The 16,033-nt window shown below is 42.1% G+C and overlaps 1 protein-coding gene across 1 annotated transcript in view; it reads right to left on the bottom strand.

The window, feature by feature from the left end:
- Positions 1-298: 298 nt before the first annotated feature.
- LOC8039853 (sodium/glucose cotransporter 5) overlaps positions 299-16,033 on the bottom strand; it is a 31,563-nt gene continuing 15,828 nt past the window's right edge. Inside the window, exons 9-14 of the mRNA XM_029986138.4 lie at positions 15,310-15,445; positions 14,179-14,286; positions 13,477-13,796; positions 7,394-7,615; positions 5,251-5,464; positions 299-1,473 (exon numbers count right to left, since the gene is read on the bottom strand). Coding sequence (XP_029841998.3) covers positions 1,247-1,473; positions 5,251-5,464; positions 7,394-7,615; positions 13,477-13,796; positions 14,179-14,286; positions 15,310-15,445 — 1,227 coding nt within the window. The 3' untranslated portion in view covers positions 299-1,246. The remainder of the gene's footprint in view (positions 1,474-5,250; positions 5,465-7,393; positions 7,616-13,476; positions 13,797-14,178; positions 14,287-15,309; positions 15,446-16,033) is intronic.

Here is a 16,033-nt window from a genome sequence, read left to right as displayed (position 1 = left end):
AGGGAAAACAAATAATTTATGCGTAAAATTGACATAAGGCATTTTTACACGAAACTAATGACATCCTCATTTGTTTTCGTTTCATAAAAAGGGCCAACAACCATACGCTAATATGTCAACCATTGTCTAAAGTGAAACTTAGCCATGAACATATGGCTTTTTCATAGTGAATAGGTAATAACTCATAATTACTCATCACTTAATGTCATGAGCATTTTGTGCTGGCTTGAAGGATATGATTTGTATCATAACAAAACGTTGACTAAACAACATGATCTAAACAAAAAACACAGGGAAAGCAGGTCTGTGAAACGTTTATTCATCGTATTGAGTGGTAGCGTAAATAAAATCTTAGGAATGCCCGCGTTTCATGGGGACGTCACCAATGTTGAAGTGAGTTTATGGCGCAAAACAATGTGACTCCTGCCAAATGCAAATAAAAAAAAGAGTTTGAGAAAACTGTTTTGCATCCGTCCATGATAGTGAAAGACGTCGTGTTAACAAGTCAGCACCTACAAGATGTTTAACATAAAATCAGCTTCTACAGTATAATGGTCTAAGCGTTACATTTTTAGATAATGCTTTAGGACTATATGGAGCCGTTAAACTTTCAAGGTCATAGACGCTTTCGATGGTATAATTAACCATCACAAATATCAAGTACAAATTGAAAGTATTCGTCCTACACAAATAAATACCCGTCCAGACAGCGCATTAGCACAATGGCTCATTGATATATACATAACGAAATATTTTTCCCGAAAATGCATTCTTCGTACACGGGGACGAAGTATTTGAGCTATTTTAACGAAATAAAATAACACCTAAAACATACCATACATCGTAATCCCTTAATATGTCCAAAGTCTCACCACCACGACGGAGTATGAAGTTCTATTCCCTTTCAACATGCGCCAGTCTCAATTCTGGTGGTACATTTTGAAGCGATGCGTAACACCGGATTAAAGTGTCGTCTTCAAGGATGCAATAGACCGATCTCACTAACAGTTCTACAAATACGTGACACCGCCATAACGGTGGTCCACAGGAGGCAGGCGACAGTACATTCCTCGTACTCTGCTCGCGCACACCCGCCATGGAGTTGTCGGGCATGCAGAAATACTACAGTTCCCACAACGCACGTCGGCAGCGGCTGCGTAACGAAACCCGCTGGTCAGATCCGTCTCCTTTCTCAGATGACGTGATGGAAGACGACGATGATGCGAATGATCACGTGACTGACTGCCTAGGCGTAGAATCCCAACACGAAGGAAGCCACGACCAGAAGCACGACAGCGTTCACGTTGCACACCTTGCCCCAGAGCGGGTGTTCTTCCAGGGACCGGGCAGCCTCGTGGGCTTCTTCCGCCGGAGAAAGGCGGGGAAGCGGATTCGCCGCCTCCGCCTCTGCCTTTTGCTGGGTGGACGTCACGCCGCAGATGCAGAACAGCGCTCGCTTGAGGCCGGAAACTTCTGTCACGGGTCAAAAGAGATGCAAACAATGCTCTTTGTAAGTAGAGGTATTTGTCGCACGTCCTGAAGGTTGGTTTACACACACACATTTGTGTTTGAGTCAGATCGACTGCGTTCCAGCTTAACCGCGACTGCTTACGACAAGTGTAAAACACCCTAATATGTTTGCCCTTGTTTTTCAAGTAACATCAAAGACTCCCGTGCGCGAGGCCCGTGACTTGTGCGGCCCTGGGATACAAACGGCAGCGAAGCGCTGAAATGAGTTGAGTCCCTTGGAAGTGAATGGCGGCGCATAACTTGCTCGTGGCACGTGTCTTGCCTGTTCGTATATCAATGGTTGTTGGTAATAAGGTGGTGAACTGGGCCAGTTGGTTGACGTTGCACATGATGGGGAAAACAGCTCAGGAAACACGGACTGCGAAGAGGAACAAAAAAAATTGGGTTGTGTGTGTGTTTATACAGCCTAGAACTTGGTCTGCCTCAACGGGCGACGAGTCTCCCAGCTGTAGATGAGCAGGGGGTAGAAGCTGAGCTAGTTGGTGGTACATATTACAACGGTTAAACCAGCTGAACTACGAAATTAGGGAGAAAGGAGTAAAGACAGGTGATCGCTGGTGATCACCTGTCTTTACAGGTGATCCAGCGATCACCTGTCTTTACTCCTTTCTCCCTAATTTCGTAGTTCAGCTGGTTTAACCGTTGTAATATGTAGATGAGCAATTTAGCCAGTGCAGTATAACCGCTAGCCTGGGGTCTTTAACGTGCATCACGCAGTAGTGATGCAAACACGACAGGACAATGTTGTTGGTACTTGTGAAAAACACGAAGGATAAATTTTATGAAGAGTCTTTAGTCGAGAGCACGGTCTAGAATATACAGGGAGTTCCCGAGAAAAGAAAACCTTGTTTTTCGGCCCGCAGAAATCAACTAGGCATCGCACGAAAGCTCGAACTCCGTGAGAATGTGACACCAGAGGTTGGGATACAACGCGAAAGTTTGAAAATGTTGCGGTAACTGGATCAAAAGATAATTGCAAAATTTTCTTGCAGCGCCCACCTAAGCCTGATATCGTCAAAATAGAAATGGCACTGAGGCGTCTGTAGCATCTATTTCTGTAGAAAAAACCTGTTAGCAAGAAAAAAAAAAAACAACATATATTTATAACATACTACTTCGAACTTGTGAATAAAAAAACAAACAAATTCATAAATATTTCAGTAAAGGAAACATTAGGTGTCTGGCCTTGTACTTTATCCACTGGTATTTATCACAAACTGATGCAAGCCCTCCTGGCTAATTACTTGTGCCGCGTGCGCCGCTTTTCAAAGGGGGAGACGAAGGCAAGAGATAGTGGGGACCGCGTTTGTCAGCCTGATTTTGGTTTAGGTTGCAGCAAGTTGATCTCATGTATGTGTCCCTTCCTCCAAGTCCCCTTTTCCCTGCCCTTTAGGAGATAAATGTGTCGCAATATATATATATATATATATATATATATATATATATATATATATATATATATATATATATATATATATATATATATATATATATATATATATATATATATTTCTTCTTTTGCGTAGGTTTGAGAAAGGAAGTCTGTGTTTTTGGAGACCGGAGGCGGCGAGTAAATAAAGTCACTGGATCTGGGAAAATAGCGCCTTTGCCTTCCCGCTTGCTATCTGGACACAACTAAATAGCAACATACAGGCGACAAAACCTCACAGGTGATCGGCTCATCGCTATCGGTTGCCATGGTGATCGCCATTTTGGACCCTTTCAAAGCTTCGAACCTTCGGAGGGGTCGTTAAAACCAGCCACACCAAGATCGCTATGAAGCATCATCGCACTGAAAGCGTTTCTCGGCCAATACGAGCGTCTTTGGCATTGTGCATGCAATGGTGAGGACAGACAGCACGGCGAACGCGGGAATGCGATCGACAAGATAAACTCCTATTGGCGCACTCTCGCGTAGCCTCAGCCGACAGCGACTCCACTGCCGAAACAGCACAACTAAACAACAACAAAACAAGGTGACGGATGATAAGATTATCAAGTGGCAGAACGCGGATGATAAGATTATCATCGCGTTTCGCCACTGCTAGCTTTGCGCCTGCTTCACGAGTGGTAAACTTGGCGCTTCCCCGAGTTTCCCACGAGCTCCAAGTCGTTCTAAAAAGAGTTGATTTTAATGGTTTTCGATGACACTCAGTGAGTTTCTAATTGAAACCATATATCTATTTTCACTAATTAAAAGTTAATTAACGTATTATAAATAATTGGCCCACTTATAGCGATGATTAGCCACCTACATAATGTCCCCCTGGCCGTATAACGCACCTGCACAAAACGCTAAAGTGTAACTTTCACAGTTTTGTTTAACTTTTCCCGAGTTACTGGCATTATTTATAAACTTCAAAATCCAATTCCTGCCTGGCTTAAACTAACCCTATATTACTCCCTATTTTATTCTAGGATCAGTTAAGGCATCATGGTGTCGGGTACAACAACAGCTACACACTACATTAAACTAATAATTAAAAAAATACTATAGATATGTGAAAATTATAAAGACGATATAAGGATTTTAAAAACGCAGCCACTCTTTATCAAGTATAACATTCTCAAGGCAAATCAAATTTATTGTTCTAAACTCTTGCAAGGAATATATAGAACTAGACTCCACTCGACGCCCATTAACAGTTCTAATCTAGACTTGCTATGGAACCCAAAGCGAAAAGCGCCATACGTAAGAACAAACTATGGTTGACAAGCATCACATTTTCAGATAACTAAAATGCTTAACAGAACAGTTATAAACATAAACTTTGACCAGCCGTTTGGTAGTTTTAAACAATTTTTCAGAAAGATGCGAGTGGCGATTATGTGGCATTTTCTCTGGTAAAAAACGTTTTCTTTTTTTCTTTTTTTTTAGGTGCAACATTGTTTGATTTTTGCCGTACAGTATTCAAGGATTTGCATAGCAGTATCTGTCTGACCTATTGCAACTTTTGTCATTTGCGCATCAACAGAAAGCGCAGATGTTTTTTATCTCCAAATAATTGTTCGACCTGTTTTGTATACGTTTCATTTCGAGTTTATTCCTGACACTCATTTATGTGCTCTGTTCATACCGTGTTTTATTTCGTTACAGCGGTTATTTCCTTAGTTTTGTTGAAACTTTTGTTGCTCCTATGTTGAACTGTATACGATGGGGGAAGGGGGGGGGGGTCAGGCATTGTGCCTTTATCTCTGCCCCTCTGCGGAAACAAATCCGCAAAACAAATAAAGGAAAAAAAATCTAAAGATTAAAAACATACAAAACAAAAAACGCTGAAGAAACTTAAACACGGGAGAAGACATGCTACAGCAGGATGTACGTTCGACTTATAAAGTTGAATGTTATATATGCTTGTATTGTATTTATTGTCTTGTATTGTATGCTTGTACTGTATTGTAACTGTATTTATAAGGTAAGGACATTGTACTGCAGAAGTGGTGCCTTAAAGAAATAACATTAATTTTTTTCTTCTAAAAAATAAACGTTTTTTAAACATTGAGAATGAGGTGTTTCCAGTTTTTGCCTCCATCATAGCCCCCTCCCACACACACACAAACACACACACACACACACACACAATTTACTGTAATCGCTCATGAAGCCCTGCCACTGTAGGTATCCAAAAATTAATATATTTAAACTTAATATAAGCCAAGAGAGAAGTGGTTAGTATTGCAATTTAGAAGAGTGGATCCGGACTTAATTGAAGATCTTACCTTTATGAGTAGGCCGAATCGATTCGTGAGGTGACGAATGTCTCAAGGTTGTCATCGGAATATCATTGGCCAGGTTTTCCGAACTCTTGGTGTACGACACATTGTCCGTACCGTTGTAAACGCCGTTGACCTGAGACACAGACTTGATGCGTGGTCGGTCGAGGTCCTCGCGGATCGCAGTGCTCTTTCGCGTAGCGTAGGTGAGTCGGTAGAGCTGCACGAAGCAAGGCGTGGGTTAGGAACGATAAATCGTTAAGGTGTGGAAACTTGTGCAAGTCTTAAAGTCGGTGGCTGCATTATAGCTCGACGCAAAACGCCAATAGCAAAACAAAGTGTCATGCTTATGGCCAATGCAATGCGTAAGATGATGACGTCAAGAGACTCCAGGTATTTTCTTAGAAAGCTAGGCTTTACATCAGCCGTTAGAAATTGCAGTATGACTGGCTAGGGATGAACATCTTAAGTTGTATTCGATTAAACGAGATGACGCTCATTTGAAATATGCAAAATTAAACTAGATTAAAATTAACAACCCCTAGCTGTATTTCGCTTAACTAATTAATAGACGATGCTAAACTACAACAAAGTGCAATATGTTAAACTAAGCAAGGCTAAGGACTACAACTCTAATATTATAGTTTTAATTATTTTAATTACAGGATAATTATTGCTAATGTATAATATGCCAACTTCTATAATGCACTAGCGCTAAACTCGATCCAGCTGTCGGTGCACAGGCACTCCCCGGCTTTCATGCACTTCTCTTTCACGTCACATTTTCTAGATTCACACTAATAAGCTAAAGGTTTATCAATTTTCATGTGACTTGCGAAGTCTTTCCTTGAGAGCAATGTGAAGTAAAATAATATATATATTGTTTATTTGCGCTTAGTTGCGCATTTCATCTAGAAAACGCTGTGCAAGGGTGCTGGTGAAAAGATTCACGCTTGCACATATTTCTGGACGTAAAATTAAAAACACACAAATACGAGAGATCAACAAGAACACCATTGCATTGTAATACATCCGTTAAATTAGTGTTGGTAGAAATTATATTTCTACCAAAAATAATAAATGTTTTCCTGGAGCATTATATTTTGCTGCATGTATTGAGAAAAGATAATCACCCGTTATCATTTTGGAGAACAGAGCCTCATTAATTCACATAGAATTAGCCAATTCTCCTGAATCCTTACCAAATCGTAATTTTCTTTTTGTACTACTTCGATCGTTGTCCTGGTAGCCTTTTTTCGATTTAGGCTTTTCTATCTTAGTTTAACATTTTTATTATGTAGCTCAATACAATAAAAATGCTTCGAAGCTTATGACCCCTGATATCAAACGTTTAGGAAATCTTAATACCTCTTGACCTCTGTGAATGTCCTCTAATAATTTAAGTTTTTGTTAAAAAGTCACGAATCACAAACCTTTTCCGGTAGCACGCCAGAGAAACGCTTAACAATCGGCACAGGCTCGAAAATCCTAGAGACCAAACATAGGCCTAATACGGTTTTGCTCCAAGGCGTTAGTTAGTTCCAGAGTACGTTTTCGGCGTTTCTATGGTATTTGTTTTATGAGCCAAATGATTTCCACGGCGCCAGGCTTGAGGCAAAGATGCCACGAATAAACCGAAGGACCAGGGGCACCCAACTCGTCAAACACAAACTTTGATAGAAAAGTTCGCGGAGCGCGCCGATTGAGCGTCGGCGACAAAAGCGCGAAGTCATCGTTGTGATCGTCCAATTGGTGCGCTCCGTCAACTTAGGCCTGAAATTTGTGTTTGACGAGTTTAGAGGACCAGCAGGGAAGCGTAAATCTCCGGCCCAAAGTTGCCACGTGAGAACCGAACAACGAGAAGTGAAGCGGGACTATGGCACTGGTCTGGCAAATTACCCCCCTCCCTTCCCCCCCCCCCCCCTCCCCCCAAAGATGCCAGATGACAGTCACACTACTAGGAGTGAAGCATACCTTGGGCGCACTTGTCCGGCGAATTAGGGACAGACATATCCAGACGCTGGCCAACGAAGGTGAAGCTTGGTTCTACCTGATCTTTTTCGCCGTTTTTTTAAGCCTCTAAATTCCCAGACAAAAAAAAAAAAAAAACTTTTGCTTAAGGAACTGTGCTACTTGGATTGAATCTTGCCTTTTTATCATCTATAGGTGGCGTGAGAAGGCTGATGACGACGGTGGCGATGACAGATATCAGGAAAAGAAGCACCGCGAAGTGAAGGTAGTGCACGCTGGAAATGATGGCCGGTCGCGGGTCAGGGTCCGGACTTCCACAGCCGGGGACATGGTAGGAGAACTCCCAGATAAAGCGGGACATGCCGGCAGCCAGTCCAATCATCAGGCCCCAGAAAGCACCCTGCAATGAGAACACGCACCTTAAATGACATAGCATGCTACGAAAGTTAGGTTTAGTGCTTATTTATTTTATTGCATTTATTTTATTCTGAAAACGTTAACCCCGTATATATAAATCTAAGTGTGAATAACTCTCTTAGCTGACAGCCATCGAGCTTTCAATAAAAGGTGATGGGCTTGATTCAGGACTCACAATCGTTTAACAAATTTTGTGGCGAAATAATATAATATAACACATATTATATCATATATAATATATATTATATACTTTTTTATCATTTTCGCACACGTTTAATGTTTAGGGCCTGAGTTAGAGATGCGAAGTTTTAAAACAGAAAAAAATCAAGGCTTGAAGCAACTAAAATATTGAAAAGATGTATCAAACAATGGGGCCTTCTAAAATGCTTAGTCAAACACGATATAATTCATATAACTTTAATTGAAGAACCGACAGCAAAATATACATGACGTTTGAAGTTAAGGCGCAGTCGATGTATACACTAAGCTCTTATAAAAGTGATAGCCGTTCGATTTGTTTTTCTTCAATATGATAATCATGATTAATAAGCCCACGACGTCGACACAAAGAAATCGCTTTTGTTTTTAAAAGACGGCTCAATTAATGATATTTTACACCACTGTGAAATCTTAGACATCTCATGTTGAATATATAATATCACAGTCTAAAAGAAAATAACAAATCAAAGACATAAATGCTTTCATATGTTAAAGGTATTTGACGAATCAATATAAATTGCATCTGCGTGCTCTTTATTGAAAACAATTACGACACACAGTGATTTAAAAAAAAAATAGTGCACAAATCGGTCTTTGCAGACCTGCCATTTAAAGAATCATGCTGCGAGGACGAAAATGTTTGGCGAAAATAGAAGAGAATCCTGCTAAACAAAACTATCTCAAAAACTTTAAAAAAAAATCTACGCAGCAGGGAAACGGGACGGTAGTTCGTGACTATAAAAGCGTCACCACTTTTTACAAAATTACATTCAGTGCGCAGGCGGGCTGGTGGAAGCTTACCATGGTGATTTTAACCCGAGACTGGAGCAGAAGGAGGGAAAATATTTTACAGTGGAAGATATAAGTAGGAGGGGTAGACATCGTCTCTAAACGTTGTCTGTCCCTGCTGATTTTCTTCCATTGCAGCAAATTCTTCCACCTTACGCTCCAGTCTTGGGTTAAAGTCATCTTGGTAGAACACATTTTAAGTTAGAAACAACTGCCGCTTTATTTTTGAGTGACGGTAAGACGGCCGAGCTGAGTGATAGGTTGAAAATGTGTTTCAAAATTTGAATGAACAGCACAGCTTAACCTTTGATAATAAAGCTTGGTGCACCATTGACGCCAGATGAAAACTTAAGTGTTAACTTTCTTATTGCCCCTGCGATACCAACATAATATACTTCTATAGCACTGAAATAATATGCAGTCAGCTGCCGAACTCCCTGACGAACAGATTGCTGGCCACCAGAAAAAATATCCTCTAAAATAATGCGCGAAAACATTCCCAACTTTATGAAGTGCCGAAAAAAACAACCTTGGGCGTTATCTGAACAGTCACTTAGAGATAATTTGGCTAGCGTCACGTGTATGTTGTTACGTGAACTTCAAGAAAATTGTCGATCGGCAAATGAAGCTATTTTCTACGCTATCAATATGTAAACGCTTATTACGCTTGAACGTTTTTTTTTTCGCCAGAGTACAATACAGACTACATTTTTTTTCGATAGAAGAACCGAAGTTTTTTTTAAAGCCGGTAAAAATGTTATTTCTTGAGTAAATAATATTTTAAATTCATAGAAAACCATTAAGGATATTTGGAAGATTTAGTTGAACGTTTCGGCACGGAAGTGCCAATGGCATCTTGTACAATTAGGGTTAGTCTCGATTGCACTATCGACATCAGACATAGCGAGAGAACATAAGACCAATCAAAAGTTTCGATAGATTTATACAAACTCAAGTAGTCTCCCTTTCAAAAATAGTAAGCGTACGGCCTCGACGATACTCGCGATTTCCACGGAAGAAAAAAAATGAACAATTAAAGGTGGATGCCTCAACTTGTACCAAAGATCGGAAGCAAGACTTAAGCTTATAATTTGCAAATTTGAGAGAACAAAATCTAAAATGCTTCCTACGCCATTAGTTAATGTATTGAGTTGTTTCTAATAGTATAGGTGTCGTTTGGCGTAATACATTATAACTAATATCTGATAAGTTGTTAGAAAATCGGCAAGAAATCAGTACTTAAAACGTTTTTGATACCTTGAAAGGTGCATTGAAAACTTTATTTCCTCGGAAGAAAGTATAATTGTCCTACCTTTAAAACAGGGTACGACTTATAAACAAAACAATGAAGATGAGCATCTATTCTGGGCAAGGCGTTATATGCTCGACATTTTTATTTTCTTCAGAGCTAGAAGAAAAGGCACATCCTCCTTAGGTCATGTTGATACTCAAGCTATCACCAGTGTTTTGAGTAGGTTTTCTTGCAGCGAACTGCCTAAAGTGATGAAGTTCCCAGCTGCAAGTTGTATTTCCACGACTGACCAATACCTTGTTTCATAGGGGCACTTTTGAGGGCGGTTGTCTCCCGTATTTAAAAATACTGCTCAGTCCGCAGTTATCGACAGATTAAGACGAGTGTGTTAAAATGTAGACACTTAAAATTGAAATAATAAAAAAGGAAGGGCGAGGACGAGACAGCAACACTCTTGTTTTCATTCTTCAAATTTTAAGTACCTCCATTATCGCTTATGCGATTTCATATTTGTGGGTTAATGTGATTCGTCAGTATCAAATATCTTCTTGTGATGTTTCACTTGCCAACTCTTACCTCGTTCGCACATTTTTACTGCCTCAATTTCCTTTGTATTTGGTGATGAGTTTAACTTTGGGTAAAGTATATGCTAAGAACACATCCTTGAGTGGCGTGAGCACACGCTCGAGTCGAATGTAGCGTAAATTGTAGTGCTGCTTCCAAAAAAACAGAACATCGCCAAGCAGCGGCTAGCACCAGCTCGAAAGGCTTAAAAGTAAAGCAACAAAAGAAAGGTCACTTTCTTAGGTACACTGTCAGATTCCCCAAGGCACCATGAATGTTTTTGCAGCAAATGTTCTAAAATAAAGTCGAGCTGCCACAGGACACACATAGCTTGGCTTTTAATGTATAAAATAAGGTAACCGATGATCGCTGACTTCATAGGGCGGATTTAAACGTCTCAGTTGAGCGAATTGAAACTTCTAGACTGAGAACACAGCTGAGTCCTCTTTGCAATAGGCAGCTGAGTAACGTCCAGCACTATAAACAACCGTGAAATTAGAGCGAGCGCAGACTCACTATCTCGTGTTGCTTGGTTTGGTGTTTATCCGTAGCTTTGAATATCGAGTGACGTGTGTGAAGCAAAAGATATTGAGGCAAGCGTATTGGGGAACATTCCCAGGCAAATATTCTCCGCTGTGAACCCTGTTATTTCAGAGACGTATTAAATAGTTATCCTCAAATGCAACACTGTGTATGTTCCAGATAGATGGTGACTTGCATTTTCTTCAAGAGAATTAAAAAATAGTATTGCTTGTATCAAATAAAGTATTGACTTCGTTACAGCGGACAATTTTATAAATGGTCGAAAAGAGACGGGAATGAAGGATCTTGGTCATATTAATAAAAGTCAGCGTGGGGAATTGCCTAAATAATCATTATGATATGCTTTTGGGTTTGATTTGATTTAATGCCAACCCCTTTGTAACGAGGGGCTGCTCGCCCGAAGTTCCGGTGAGGGCCTGCTAAAAGTTAGCTCGGCTGGGCCCACCATGTGCCCGGCCAAGATTAGCCGAGCTCTTTGTGTGTTGGATCGGTGGGTTGGCCTGGGTCAGTCACAAGAGTCCGGCTTGTGTCTGAAACACTTGGAGTTAGTTCGGGCCAGTTCGCGTCCTACACAACCACCAGGAACGCTCCCACCACTGGTTTAGCCTGCTTTTGGTGGTCTCTATGTGCTTCACGTGTTCCTGATTGTCGCCCTCAACCCCCGTCGTCCGAAACCCAACGCCCCCGTCAGCCCGTCTGCACAAAATCATGGGCTGAGGTCCTCGCACTCCTGTACCAGGTGTTCAGTCGTCTTATCTGCTGATCCGCAGACGACACAGGTGGTTGGCGATCTGGTGTCAAAGCGCGACCTCCCCACTCTTGTCTTCAAAGCTCCCGCGCGGCCCTCGAAAAGAAGGCCGCAGCCTCGAGAGTCGTCGTACAGCTGTTACCGCTCGAAGCTTAACCTCGATGATGCGTACATCAGCATTGACGGGTTTCGTGGAGCCGACTCCGCTCACCTCCTGGTCTCCACCTGCTGCACGTGTTTCCTTAGGTTAGTAACGCTATCTAGGAGCGGTTGGCCATTAAGCATGTTTGGCGGTGCCTGGCAGTTCCACGCGATTTTGGCTACTCGCCTGGTCAGGCGCTTGTTTGTACTCGTGTATACTAGGTACTTGAAAATCTTCCTGGCTTAGCGCTCCTCACCGAGGCTGCACAGTCACCTTTCGTTGGCCAGTTTGCCCACAGCCTCCCTCGTTCCAGAAGCGGAACGCCCAAGGTCTTCCTGCACCCCCTCGTTCGGCGCTCTTCTGTGTGCCCCGCGAGCCATATGCCTTGCTTCCCGCTGTCGTACTTGTAGGTACTCCCGAGTTGGCCGACGCGCACAGCCGCGTCGGCCAACTCGGCCGACGCGGCTGTGCGCGAACGTCAGACCGGGCGCCTTCACCATCTTCTAGAGGCTGCGAGCTACCTCATAGCGGTCGAAAGCCCACATGAACATTGCCACCAGCAATCTCTTCCCTCTCACGGCTTTTGTCCTGACTGCGGATTTTTGTGCCTGTAAGTAGTCCTCGCTCGTGGAGAGTTCTATACCCACGTACTTGCACTCCTCGTGACGCTGCATGATCTTTTTCTGCTATACCAGCGGCATGTCTGAAGCCCCTCTGGCATCCTCTGTATGCCCCCGCTTCAGCACTTTTCATTTACAAGAGCTGAACTGTAGCCCCAGTCTGTCCCCTTGCTTTGCGCATATGTCCAACATTTACTGCATTTCCTCGAATGACCCTGCTGTAAGCACCACATAATCCGCGTAGAAAAAGTCCTGAAAGGAGCAGCTTCACTACCTTTCCGTTCTTCATGTAGAAAAGGTCGAGACACATCTCGCACTCTTTCAGTTCGGCCTCCCATCTAGACATTATAATTATGTCACGATTGATGAGTTGACGAAACAAAGAATAACTAAGGAAACTGAAACGTTTAATGAGGCGAACTTGTGCCCAAAACCAAAAAGAAAGCAGAGGATAACAATAGAGTGTCGCAGGCGTCGAAGTCGGCGTAACAGCTGGATCGAACGGTGGGGCGAGACTCACTCCGGCTCGCCCCGCGGAGCACCTTTTGTACCGGCGTGGGTTTCTGTAACATTCGGCCTTGAATGTTCGGCGCGTAGAACATTTTAACCTCAAATTAGCCAGAACAGTTCTCGAATTTACCAGAACATTACATTACAGAGTCAACAAAAATGTGTACCCGCGACCAGGCATCGAACCTTTGCTTTTTGCGTGGAATGCAAGCGTGATAACCGTTAGTCCACGAGCGCGCTGCCTACTTAGTCAGCTGCGCGCCCGGCAATATAAACAAGAGTGGCGAATAGGAACATTTCTGCCGGTGGCTCCTGGTCACTGGGATTGGTTGAGTGTTCATGCCCTCCCACTACACCACAACCGTTGTGCCCCTGTACAGCTCCTGGATAGGTTCAAGCACTGCAGTTGGCACTCCCGTAAAGAAACAACCCAGAGTTTGTTAGCTATCGTACTTACCGGCTCATTAATACGTTTCCAGGAGACAGCGAGGACGTAGACGGCGCAGACCGGTGGCGCGAGATAACTGGTGACGCCTTGAATGTAGTGGAACAGCTGGCTGCTCGGGAATACCTCGATGATGGGGATCCAGATGATGCTCACGCCAACCAGAACAACCACGAAAGTTCTTCCGACAATGAGCAGTTCCATCTCCGACGCGTTTTTGCGAAACTTCTTCCAGATGTCGATGGTGAAGATGGTCGAAGAGCTGTTGAAGATGGACGTCAGCGAGGACATCAGTGCTGCCAGCATCACGGAGAGCATCATGCCTCGCGCACCTGTGAAATACATTTAGCAATAAATGATAGGGTTTCAAGTGAAATGCGGGCTGCTGAAATCCTTATTTTTAAGTGGAAATGAACATTTATTAGTTTAATTCTAGTTGCTGTGCATATTTTATGGATCTCTCAATTCAGAAAAAAAGTGCTTCAGAACAACGTAAGTCAGACATCTTTATCGTTCTTCTCAGAAGTTTGGAGATTAAGAGTTGTTAAGTGTTATATAGCGCAAGAGCAAGAGAGGTAATACTGCACCAGGCTAGCATTATCTAAGCTTGTATAACCTACCAGTATGAAATAAATACGACACTGATTTATGTATTAAGTGACAGAGGTTTTAAGGCCTTTTGCTCGCTTTTCTAGCGTTACGCATATATCTTACCAACGGGCATAAGCTTGACAACCAATAATGGGTAGGCAATATTTGTGCATCCATTTTCGTTGTCGCAGACTTCGCGGCAACGCTCGGGACTGGAGCAGGCGACGAGATCTGTTGCAAGGACAAGGTGAAAACTGGCCGGTCAGTAAGAGTACGCGAAAGATTGGATGAGATCGTCCTATAGATAGTTTAGTGTGATGAGATTATATGCTACACTTATTATCGAAAGCTATCTAACGCTAAATACCCACAACTTAAACAAAAATTTCGTAGCGACTGGAAGCCTATACAAATTAACTTTATTTGCCACCGATAATTGTCAGCAAACAAAAGAGTGTTTTACTTAAAAGAAATAGATGAAAAACTCCTATTTCAGCCAACCAGCCTCAATCTGCAAAGTCTTCATTAGACCAGTGGCAGTCGCCGATGCAAGACACCGGAGTAGTTATTTGCTGCATGCTTGGCAAAGTTAAAGAACGTAGAACAAAATAATGTCTTTTTTATTTCGTCTGGTAATAATGCGCACACTTCCCGGAAGGTATACGTTAAATTCTATCAACAGATTTCTCTTGCATCACTTCCTTAATTAAAAGAAGAACGAAATGCACGTTATGATACACGACCTTGAATTTAATCCTCTAACCAAAAAGTTTGTACCTGCGGGAATTAGAATACAGGTTTACGTTATCTTAGTAACAGTGGAAATGACAAAAAAGATATATGTGCACAACTGTTCGTGTTTTAAACCATCTTTTAGTCGCGTTATTTTTTCTGTATAACCAATTCTACGGTAATTATAGTAAATGGAAGGGAACCAGGAAGTAGACAGAGTGCGTAGAAAGAAAAATCTGTCTCAGCAGAACAGTCTGCAAAGAAACCAGAAGTGTAGAACACAACTATACGTACATTAGTTGTTTATCCAAGCGATTTTTGAGTGTGCTCTATTCATTTGCAAATCCCAATCAAATTCGTGTAGAGATACAGAATATTTCTATATCTAATGTGGGTATTACGCTCTCTTCAGCTATAAACCAAGGCAGCCCTGAGTCTGGAGTACAAAATGTTTTGTCAAGTCAGACATGGCTGCGATAGTTGTTACATATATAACAACTTACGCGACATCTGTCAGCGTACCTGGAAAAAGAACGCGGGCTGCCATGCCAGGAATCACCAGGAGGTACATGGGAAGGAGCTTCAGGTAGCCGGCCATGACGCACCCGGCCTTCGCATGCACCATGTTCTTCGCTGAGAGGGCGCGCTGAACGATCACCTGAAATTTACCCGAGAAGCCCTTTGTTGTTTCCTATCTTGGAGCTTTAGACGTTTAGAGTTTGAATGAACTACGTGCGAGACTCTCAGTTTAGAAATGCATATGAAATGTCATGACCCTTAAGCATTTCACTTCTCAACTGGTCTGCAAATTGATGCGCATATAGCCACGGAAGTAACACGCTACGGCGCAGTGCTTGTAAACAAAAACAATGTATACAGAATCCATTAAAACTAATGTTCAAAGATGAAAATGTTTGATATAACTACATATTTTGTACATCGAGGAGTGTTTTAGAAATATTTTGTTATAAATTGACAAAAGGAGACATTTATATTTAAAGCCAAATTAACAAAAAACAAATTTGCACAGCTATTGGCCTCCTTGCATGGTCACGTGAACAGGCTTGCAGCACAAACATTTGATCACGCAGTGGCCAATCGTAATCCAACGCCTTGCTACTAAATACCTTACACTACAAATGAACATTAGAACAAAGCGTCTATTTAATATCACGTACATCCTTCTTTCTAAATAGTTAAAACGCAATTTATCGTAGACTTTCGCAATTGCACATTTTCATCTCTT

Source organism: Ixodes scapularis, unplaced genomic scaffold (assembly GCF_016920785.2).
Source record: "Ixodes scapularis isolate PalLabHiFi unplaced genomic scaffold, ASM1692078v2 PGA_scaffold1__304_contigs__length_218370807, whole genome shotgun sequence".
Classification (NCBI taxonomy): domain Eukaryota; kingdom Metazoa; phylum Arthropoda; class Arachnida; order Ixodida; family Ixodidae; genus Ixodes; species Ixodes scapularis.
The sequence above is the reverse complement of the archived record's forward strand: the minus strand, read 5'-3'. Positions and strand labels throughout refer to the sequence as shown.